At 46.5% G+C, this 10721-nt stretch overlaps 1 protein-coding gene across 3 annotated transcripts; it reads right to left on the reverse strand.

The window, feature by feature from the left end:
* Positions 1–466: 466 nt before the first annotated feature.
* On the reverse strand, positions 467–8487 carry LOC309382398 (lysosomal acid glucosylceramidase-like). 3 transcript variants are annotated; one of them, XM_081971918.1, is made up of 6 exons: positions 7761–8487; positions 6572–6661; positions 5164–5355; positions 3963–4112; positions 1386–1519; positions 467–666 (listed from the first exon to the last, which is right to left on the reverse strand). In XM_081971918.1, the coding sequence occupies exons 2-6, from the start codon at positions 6639–6641 to the stop codon at positions 490–492; spliced, it is 723 nt and encodes a 240-aa protein (XP_081828044.1). In that variant the 5' UTR covers positions 6642–6661; positions 7761–8487; the 3' UTR covers positions 467–489. The 3 variants fall into 3 exon arrangements, with proteins under 3 accessions (XP_081828044.1, XP_081828043.1, XP_081828042.1); XM_081971917.1 differs by having other exon boundaries at positions 6572–6692; positions 7761–8483; XM_081971916.1 differs by having other exon boundaries at positions 6572–6733; positions 7761–8483.
* Between the last annotated feature and the right edge of the window lie 2234 nt (positions 8488–10721).

Consider the following 10721-nt stretch of genomic DNA (forward strand, 5'->3'; position numbering starts at 1 on the left):
CCTCCAACTTTTCCTTCCTTCTCTCCCTCTCTCCCTTTCTTCCATTTCAATTCCTTCCCCCCTCTTTCTCCTCCCTGCCTCTCTTCCATCTTCCTTCCTCTCTCTTTTCCTTCCTTCCTTCTTTCTCCCCCTCCCTCTCTCCTCCCTCTATTTCTCCTCCCTCCCTTCCTTTCTTCCATCTCCCTTCCTTCTTTCCTCCCTCTTTCTCCTCCCTGCCTCTCTCCCATCTTCCTTCCTTCCTCCAACTTTTCCTTCCTTCCTTCTTTCCCTCCCTCTCTCCCTCTATTTCTCCTCCCTTTCCTTTCTTCCATCTTCCTTCCTCTATCCCTCCCTCTTTCTCCTCCCTCCCTTCCATCTTCCTCCCTCCCTCCTTTCCTTCCTTCCTGAGCGGGGGGTTGGACTACAAAACCTCCAAGGTCCCTTCCAGCTCTACTCTGATCGATTCCCCCAAAGTGTCCTGTTTCCGGCCTCAAACTCAACACACGCACATTACCTGATGAAATAGTTTGCCCAGGTCTTGTGATATCTGTCGCCCGGTTGACCCTTCAGGGTACCACGGCCAGTCATGGCGCCGTTGGTTTTCATCCAGATGGGGGATGTCCAGGGACTGGCGTAGAGCAGCAGGGGTCGGGGGGCGACGGCTTGCGCTTGTTGCAAAATCGGGATCTAATGTGCGGGGAGACAGCGCATCGTTTGCACCTGGACATCAAACTGAAAATAACTAACACAGCAGAGCAATGTGTTTTGGGGTTCAAATGCTTCGGCCTGCGTGGGACTGATTGGGGTAGATCATAGGGCCGATACTGAAATACAATTTGAAATCACGCCACGATGGAATGGCGCGGTGGCCTAGAGGTCGAGCTCTCGACTCACAATCAGCAGGCTGTGAGTTCGAATCTAGATAGAGGCAGCTCACTCTCTCTCTCGGGGCACGTTGAGAATATATCTGCTGAATGTCACTGCTAACAGAGCTGTTAGGAGAGGAGAACAACGGAGGACAAGGAGTCGACTCAGGAAGCAAGGCATCCACGGACGCTGAATGGCCCTTCCCTGGCTGGGGAATAAATAGAAGGAGTGGTGGTTGTAGGAGACAACAGTTCGTCTTTCTGAAGATTTTGCTCATTGCGTTTTGCCTTGCGGCTGGGAGCTCACGGCCTTGCAAGGAACCGATAAGGTCTGTTACTGCAGTTAACTCTTTGAAGGACTAATGCCTGGACTTTTCGGGGGTGTGTGAATGCCGTTCATTCACAGGAGATAAATAAAAGGGAATTTTCGGGACACGGAGCCCGTTTCTTGTTGTCTGCTACGCTGGGTCAAAACTGACAGACCTGGACTGCGAGCATCTCGATATTCTTATTTTTTCCCGGCGACGGTAAATGACCCACCTTCATTTTGATGTCTTCATCCGTCAGGCTGAAGTTCTTCAGCTCGAAATCGTTCTCCACGTCGGCGTAAGTGTAGAGCCTGACGGAGAAGTCGCAGCTTGCCATGGGTACACGGATCAAGGTATACTCAATGCCTGCGTTAAAACAACAACAACATAGGATTTGGAAATTGGGGGTAAGCCCCCAAATGGCTGAATTCCCAAGCTTCACCCCCAGAGGAGAGAGGATGGGAGCTGTAGTCCGTGCAGCAGATGAGGGAAAGACGAGGGAAAGCTTCGTCCATTAACGTGGAGGAAAAGCAAGGTTTTATACCTGGGCAGGAAAACTCAGAGGTGCAAGGACAGATGAGGCGAAACCCAGTGCAAAAACCGTCACTGTGAGAGGGACCTTGGGGGTCCTAGTGGACAATTCCTTTAAACATGAGCCAGAAGTGTGTGGCAGCAGCCAAAAAAACCTAATACTACGATCCTGGGTTGTGTAAACATAGGCACAGAAGCAAAAGCAGGTGGAGTATTATTATCCATCCTTAGTAAGGCCACACCTGGAATATTGTATCCAGTTTGGGTCACTACATTTAAAGAAAAAGAAAAAGAGTATTTGGGGGGGCTGCCACAAAGGGGAGGAGGTCAACTTATTATCCGGAGCACCTGAAGGCACGAAACAATGGATGGAAACTAATCAAGGAGAGAAGCAGCCTGGAATTAAGGAGAAGCTTCCTAACGGTGAGGGCAATGAACCAGGGGAACAGCTGGCCACCAGAAGTTGTGGGGGCTTCATCAAGTTTTTGGAAGTTTTTAAGAAGGGACTGGACTTGTCTGAAATGGTCTCTGTAGGGTCTCCTGCTTGAGCAGGGGGTTGGACTAGAAGACCTCCAAGGTCCCTTCTATTCTATTTTCTATTATTTTCTATTCTATTTTCTATTTATTCTTCCATTCTATTCTATTCATTCTTCCATTCTATTCTTTATTTCTATTCTGTTCTATTCTTTATTCCTATTCTATTGTATTCATTCTTCCATTATTGTATTCTATTCATTCTTCCATTCTATTCTATTCATTCTTCCATTACTCTATTCTATTCATTCCATTCTATTCTATTCATTCTTCCATTCTTCTATTCATTCTTATTCTATTCTATTCATTCTTCCATTATTCTATTCTATTCATTCTTCCATTATTCTATTCATTCTTATTCTATTCTATTCATTCTTCCATTCTATTCTATTCATTCTTCCATTCTATTCTATTCATTCTTCCATTCTATTCATTCTTATTCTATTCATTCTTCCATTCTATTCTATTCATTCTTCCATTATTCTATTCTATTCATTCTTCAATTATTCTTCCATTATTCTATTCTATTCTATCATTCTGCCATTCGATTCTTTATTCCAATTCTGTTCTATTCTACTCGTATTCTATTCTATTCTGATTGATTTATTTCAGCACCTTGGACAATGCCTCTACATTCAGCCAACGGACTTGGCTTGGTTTCAGGACCATGGCCAGCAACCTTCTACAGGTAGTCCTCGATTTACAACTGTCCATTTAGCGGCCGTTCAACGTTACCACGGCACTGGGAAAAAAAAGCACCTTAAACGTAAGTCCCAACAAAAAAGGTCGTCAGTTCACCTAACTGTCTTGCTTGGCAATAGACACCCACGGTGGTCATAAATTGAGGACTTGGCTATAGACTTTGTGTCTCGACGTCGCCCAGACAAAAAGAGACAACCTGCTGGGAATTGTCGGCCACACCAAGAAACTCCCTCTGGGTGCCGTCCTGCCCACGCAGAATGCTTAAATGACACTATTTAAACTGGGATTATGCAAGGAACTGCTGAATCCAAGGTGAGAATGCATAATAAAAATAAATAAACCTGGGCTATTCTGTTTGATGTTTCCCTATGGTAAGATGGGTGGCCAATTGTTGTTGGCCTGGCAGCAGATTCGGACAGTGAGGAGGTTGGGGAGGAACCTGGGCCAGTCCTGGAGTCTGGGGAAGGCTCGGACGAGGGCTCTGTGTCGGAGGCAGAGAGGGGGCGAGGGCCGTCCGACAGTTATCAGCTGCCTTCGGAGTCAGGCATCAGTGAGGCAGAAGAACAGCTGGAGCCTGTTCCCAGTGTGCGCATGCACAGAGTTGCCGGACGAAGAGAAGAGCTAAAGAACAGGGGTCGACTTGGGAGTAAGGCCACAGGTGGACGATGAAGGGCCCCTCCCAGAGGGAATAAAAGAGGAGCGAAAGGGGAGGGGGCTTTTGCAGGAAACAATTCGTTCGTTCGCTTGTTTCAGGAGTGTGAAGATCTGTCCCTGAATCTCAGAGACTCTGTGCCGAGTTTTTCCTTGCACAGCACCAAATTGGGAAAATATTTCCATGGCAGCTTTCCAAGACAGACAAGGTCTGCGGTCAGAAATCCTCCTTTGAAAGACTGCTTTGCTTTGCTGAATGTGGAGGAGAGGAATTCACATTCGTTTCCTAAATTGTCGGGACCAGGACTCTGCTTTTGGGGGAAGCCTGCCCCCCCCCCAGCCCCCACGCACATTGAATCAATAAATATCTACGCGAGTAAATAAAATTGACCTTCGCTGGAGAAATAAGATTTCAGCAGGTTTCTCTGACTTTTGGGCGACAAATTCAGGATATTGATAGCAGCTGAATCAGTCAGGGCCCCTCCGAAACCTTTGATCTTTTGATACTTCTGCGACGTCTTCAGTTTCAAAACCAGATCATCTACGTGAAAGGAACAAAGGAGAAGTAGGAATTTACAAAAAAAAACAAAAAAAAAACAACCACCACCCAGTTTTCTAAAGGATAGTGCTTACTATTCTCTCACACGCCCACCTGGTTGGTAAATGTTTGCCACCTTTGCATAACAGGCTTGACGGGTTTAGCGAATGGATTGTGGGTTCTGGGTTGGCACCCAAGCGCCATTTCCTTCGCTCCAGATTCAAACCGGATTATAAAACTAGACTGGTCTAGCATCTGGCGGAGGTGGTTACGAGCCGATTTGAATCGTGAGACGGGTGGCTCAATACTTTCATAAATTAATCCACTGGCGGGTGGGATTCTCTCTATGAAGGAATATGTAGGAGATTCGTTGGGTATGAAAAGTTTTGCAAACTTCTTAACATTGGGCCAAACTCACCCAGCTGGCTTTCATGCCTCTGGTGGGACTAGAACTCCCAGTCTCCTGGTGATTGGTCCAAAGCCACCCAGCTGGCTTTCATGCTTAAGGTGGGACTAGAACTCCCAGTCTCCTGGTGATTGGCCCAAAGCCACCCAGCTGGCTTTCATGCTTAAGGTGGGACTAGAACTCCCAGTCTCCTGGTGATTGGTCCAAAGTCACCCAGCCTTTTTCATGGCTAAGGTGGGACTAGAACTCCCAGTCTCCTGGTGATTGGCCCAAAGTCTCCCAGCCGGCTTTCATGCCTAAGGTGGGACTAGAACTCCCAGTCTCCTGGTGATTGGCCCAAAGCCACCCAGCCTTTTTCATGGCTAAGGTGGGACTAGAACTCCCAGTCTCCTGGTGATTGGCCCAAAGTCTCCCAGCCAGCTTTCGTGCCTAAGGTGGGACTAGAACTCACGGTCTCCTGGTTTCAAACCTGATGCCTTAACCACTAGATGAGCAAATGAGCCCTCAGTCGAGAAGTGGGCATTGCCTCATCCAGGCCTACCTCGCAGGGTTCTTATGAGGATAACAGGAAGGGAAGGCCTACTAGATTTTATGCTGTCCCGGATTCTTTGGGGTAAAAGCATACTTGGGGATCTAATCCGGCCTCACCGTTCTCAGAAGGGTTATCCACCAGGAGGCCCTCGCTGCGCTCCACACGGCGTCCGGCTTTATTGCTTTCGTACTTCACGTAAGACCCCGAATCCGGGAGAGTGAGGGGCTCCAACGTATCACAATAATCAGCCCCGCATTCACACACCAAGGAGCCATGCCCAAAATTTCTGGGAGAACATGGGCGTCCACCTGTGGGAAAAAGAAGAAGAAGAAAGAAGAAGAAAGAAAAAGAAAGAAAAAGAAAGGAAGGAAGGAAAGAGAAGAAAGGGAGGAAGAATAGAAAGAGAAAGAAGAAGAGAAAGAAGGAAGAAAGGAAGGAAAGAAGAAAGGAAGGAAGAAAAAAGAGAAAGAAGGAAGGAAGGGATGGGCAGGAAGGAAAGATGGAAGAAAGGAAGAGAAGAAGGAAGGAAAGAAACAAAGAAAGAAAAAAGGAAGGAAGGAGAAGGCAAGAAAGAAGGAAGGAAGGAAGGAAAGGAACAGAAAGAAGGAAAGGAAAAGGGAAGGAAAGGATGGGCAGGAAGGTAAGATGGAAGAAAGGAAGAGAAAAGGAAGGGAATTGGAGGGGAAGGAAGGAGAAGGAAGGAAGAAAAGGAAGAGAAAGAAGAAAAAGGAAGGAAGAGAAAGAAAGAAAGAAAGAAAGAAGAAAGAGAAGAAAGAAAGAAGAAAGAAAGAAAGAAAGAAAGAAAGAAAGAAAGAAAGAAAGAAAGAAAGAAAGAAAAAGAAAGAAAAAGAAATTGACTTGATAAAGGTGCAGGAAACCAGTCTAATATATTTTCATACACATTTTCTTCTGTTTTTCTGCTTCATTCTGAAGATATCAAGCAGAACTAGAACTCCCAGTCTCCTGGTGATTGGCCCAAAGTCACCCAGCCAGCTTTCATGGTTAAGACAGGACTAGAATATATCACTTCCTGATAATTGGCCCAAAGACACCCAGTCGGTGTTCATGCCTAAGAAGATACTAGAACTCCCCGTCTCCTGGTTATTGGCCCAAAGTTTGCCCAGCCAATTTTTCTCCCTAAGTCGAGACTAGAACTCAGAGCCTCGTAATGATTGGCCCCAAACCACCCAACCAGCTTCCGTAGTGCCTAGGGCAGGACTTGAACTCCCCAGCGCCTGGCTCCTAAACCTTTATCCCTAGAAGTAGACAGGGTTCCATTTATTACGTTGCCCTTGCAGGAACGTTAGCCAGGGAGTCCTTTAGAAGACAGCTAGACTGCTTCTAAACATGGAGGCTCTCTTCCAGATTGCTTAATCTCAGTCATTTGCAAAGCCAGAGCTTTCGCCGCCCTTTGGAGTTTTAATCCCAGCTTCAAGGCGCGTTTTGCAAGGGAAGGAATTGTGCAAAGCAAGGCAACACACGGGACCTGCCGACACTTGCTGACGCTTGATTTTACACACTTACCCGTCGAGGAGCAGCTCAGCTGGAGTAGCCACAAAGAGACAAAGAAGATCTGAAGGGCCCCACGAGACATCGCTGTGAATCCCAGGATTTCTCGGGACGATAACAGCCAAGTGTTTCAAAGCCAAAACCAGACGGGAAGATGACACGTTCATTTAGATTTCACTTTACAACGAGAAATTTGCACAACCGCCTCTCTTAAATGTCCACCCTGCAGCACATTCTCGGGGCAGCAAGAACCCCCAAATCCCCAAAATTCAAAAAAAAAAAAAAAAACCCTCCAACCCCCCACCCCAACGTAAAAATAAAATTGAATGGTAACATTGAAAAGAGAATAGATCTGCCAAACAAAACTCCGCTCTGGCAACAGGAATGGCATCCGGCCATTAAAAACACTCTGCTAGCTCCATTCAGTGGCCCAGACTCCACCCCCGCAAGGGATTATTATGGGGTCATTCAATGAAGATGATGATGATGATTGAAAGGAATAAAATTAATAAACTGTATTGGGCAGTAGTTTTATCCACGGGGATGATCCGTTTTAGGATCAATCCAGACCCCTCCCCCTCCAAAAAACCAGACAGGTTTTGGGGTTCTTTGGAAATCTTCAGCAGTTCTCCTCTCAATCATGATGCTTTGGAGAGAAATTCAAGATGCTAGCCCTCTTTGAGCGATACGGAGTTCCAGAAATCAGCCAAATCAGCAGTTCAATCTAATTTTACTTATTCAGACTCGGCACGGTTTTTCCAAATTAGGGGTGGGGAATCGAACCTGGGGCAATAGCTTTCCCCCTAAAGATGAAATATGATGCTAGTCCTCAAGATCCCAAGCCAAAGAAGGACCCTTCGCTCTCTCTAGATTCCCAGCAAGGTGGACCGTTTCCCCAGCTCTCCTGAAAGCATCAAACCTGACGCGTTCAGCCGAGGCAAAGAGCGGGCGCTCTCTCATAGTCCCTTGAGATTCAAAGTTTCTAGTCCTCATGGATAAGGGGGAGGTGGGGAAGATAAATGAAAACCCAGAAGCTATTGGTTTAATTTCATCAATTAAGCAGCCAATGTTCTAAAGAACATTTTAATAGTTTGATTTAGACCATTATTTGCTCTTTGGAATATCGCCTGCAGATGCTAGCTTAAAAGTAACAGGGGAGAGGGAAATTTAAACACACACACAAACTTTTCTCCGGCATACTCACCTCTCTCGCCCCAGCTCCGAAAAAATGGTCCTCTGCCCGGAAAAGCCTCCGCAGCTGATGTGTTGTGTGTGTGTCTCTCTCTCTTCACACCACAGCCAACTTCTGCCACGGCGGGCTGGTTCAGCCGGAAAATCTCTTTTTTTCCCCTTCGGGGTTGAATGCCTGATTTCTCTGGGAATCAGCGGCTGGATGTTGCAAGGGTTGGAGGCTGGCGAGGTCACACCCAAGGTGGAGAAGCAAAAAAGCCATCCAGATGGTCCAGAGAGAGAGAGACAGAGAGATAGAGAAAGACAGAGTTAGAGAGAGACAGAGAGAGACAGAGAGAGACAGAGAGACAGAGAGACAGAGAGAGAGTTAGAGAGAGACAGAGACAGAGAGAGAAAGAGACAGAGAGAGAGACAGAAAGAGTTAGACAGAGAGACAGAGAGACAGAGAGAGACAGAGTTAGAGAGAGACAGAGTTAGAGAGAGACAGAGAGTTAGACAGAGACAGAGAGAAAGAGAGTTAGAGAGAGACAGAGACAGAGAGAGAGAGACGAAGAGAGAAACAGAGACAGAGACAGACAAAGAGAGAGAGACACATAGAGACAAAGAGAGAGACAGACAGACAGAGAGAGACAAAGAGAGTTAGAGACAGAGAGAAAGAGAGTTAGAGAGACAGAGAGAGACAAAGAGAGACAGAGACAGAGAGAGACAGAGACAAAGAGAGAGACAAAGAGACAGAGAGAGAGAGAAAGAGACAGAGACAGAGAGAGAAAGAAAGAGAGAGACAGAGACAAAGAGAAAGAGAGACAGAAAAAGAGAGAGAGAGAGAGAGGCAGAGACAAAGAGAGAGACAGAGAGACAGAGACAGAGACAGAGAGAGAAAGAAAGAGAGAGACAGAGACAAAGAGAGAAAGAGAGACAGAAAAAGAGAGAGAGAGAGAGAGGCAGAGACAGAGAGAGACAGAGAGAGACGCTGATGTTCAGCTCCAAGTTTTATGCAAAGCAGTTTCCAATTGTTTGGAGATGTGTTTGCAATTCAAAATAGATAAGGTCTGTGGGAAGGAAGTGATGGCATAATCAGGGCTGCTCCAGCCAACATCATTCCCGTTAACATAAAAAGTAAGTTTCTAGTCCCTCTGGATGAAGAAACAACAGAAGGGGAGACGAAGGGTTGCGGCCGGAATTCTCCCGAAGGTCTTTTATTTTCTTCTTCTTTCTTCTTTATATATATCATTTATCATTCATTCATTCATTCATTTATATTTATATATATATAAAAGTATGTATGTATGTATGTATGTATATTTGTTCCAGCCTAACTCTGAGCAATTTCAACCAAGCTTGGTACACAGATGACTTACTCTCTGGAAACAAATAATGGGGGGGGGGGGGAGACACCCCTGGTGTATGTGTGTGGGTCTGTGTGAGTGTGTATGTGTGTTCCAGCATAACTCTGGAATGCCTGGCCCGTTAAGGAGAGCGAATGTGGCGTCCTAGAGCGGCAATTGTTTGTGATGTCATGGGAGGGAGAGCCTGGGCCATTAAGGAGAGCAAGTGCGGTGTCCTAGAGTGGCAATTGTTTGCGATCTCAGTTCCTCTGCAGCTTCCTCTGGAAAGGCAGCCGTGACATTCGCCCTCCAGTGGACCGATGTGGAAGCGCCTGATGGATTTGGGGCAATGGGCCAGGATCGTGGACAGGGCGGAAAAGAGGAGCGCATGGGAGGAGAAAGGGAGAGGGCAGGGACGATGGGCATGGGAGTAGGGGGAAGAAAGGCCCCTCCCCACAGCTCCCCCGTCAGACAAACTCTTCGACGTCTATAAATGCCGATTCATCAGCTAGTTTAGAAATAAAAACATTTTGCACATTTCTTCGGGCGGGGTTGAATGTGAAAGCCAAGCGTTGCTTCGAGACGCTTGCGAAATCGTCCCACGGAGATTGTACGTCTTTCGCAATGCTTCCCAACGATGCAGACAGTAATAATAAAAATAAAAATTCAGCTGCGTTGGCTCGTATGCATCCTTTCATTTCTTTCCCTGAATGGCGCCGTCCCAAAATTTAGCTGCGTCCTCTTCAATTTGAAGCGACCGTTCGAAGTTACGATGAGAGGGACGGACCGGTCCTCGCCATCACGACCGTTGCAGCATGCGAGGCGATCAAAAAAGGGCCGGGGGGGAGGGGGCACTTGGCTAATCGGTGTGCATTTATGAGGGTCGCGGCATTCCCCTTTTGCCTTTTGGAATCATGAGGACTAGAAACTTAAACTGGCGAGGATAACATCCTTTCCCTGGTTGCAAAAATTATCGAGGTACTCATTATTATTTTTTCTTTAACCTGGTTTGGCAAAGCGAAAGGCACAAAGAGAAACCGTGCGGGTGAGTTGAAAAGTTGGGGCATAGTTTGGCAACCGTAATTAGAAAAACCAAATGCACAGGTACAGTACTATAGGTGGTAGTAGTAGTATAGAAGTATCTGTGAAAGGGATCTTGGAGTCCTAGTGGACAACCATTTAAATAGGAGCCAGCCATGTGCAGCAGCTGCCAAAAAAGCCAACACAGTTCTAGGCTGCATCAACAGAGGGAGAGAATCAAGATCACCTGAAGGGTTAATACCACTTTATAAGGCCTTGGTAAGGCCACACTTGGAATATTTGCATCCAGTTTTGGTCACCACGATGTAGAAAAGATGTGGAGACTCTAGAAAGAGTGCAGAGAAGAGCAACAAAGAGGATTAGGGGACTGGAGGCTAAAACATATGAAGAACAACTAGTTGCAGGAACTGGGTATGTCTCGTTTGAGGAAAAGAAGGACTAGGGGAGACATGATAGCATCTTCCAATATCTCAGGGGTTGCCACAAAGAAGAGGGAGTCAAGCTATTCTCCAAGGCACCCGAGGGTAGAACAAGAAGCAATGGGTGGAAACTAATCAAGGAGAGAAGCAACTTAGAACTGAGGAGAAATTTCCTGACAGTTAGAACAA

Source organism: Natrix helvetica, assembly GCF_964273705.1.
Source record: "Natrix helvetica genome assembly, contig: HAP1_SCAFFOLD_338, whole genome shotgun sequence".
Taxonomy (NCBI): domain Eukaryota; kingdom Metazoa; phylum Chordata; class Lepidosauria; order Squamata; family Natricidae; genus Natrix; species Natrix helvetica.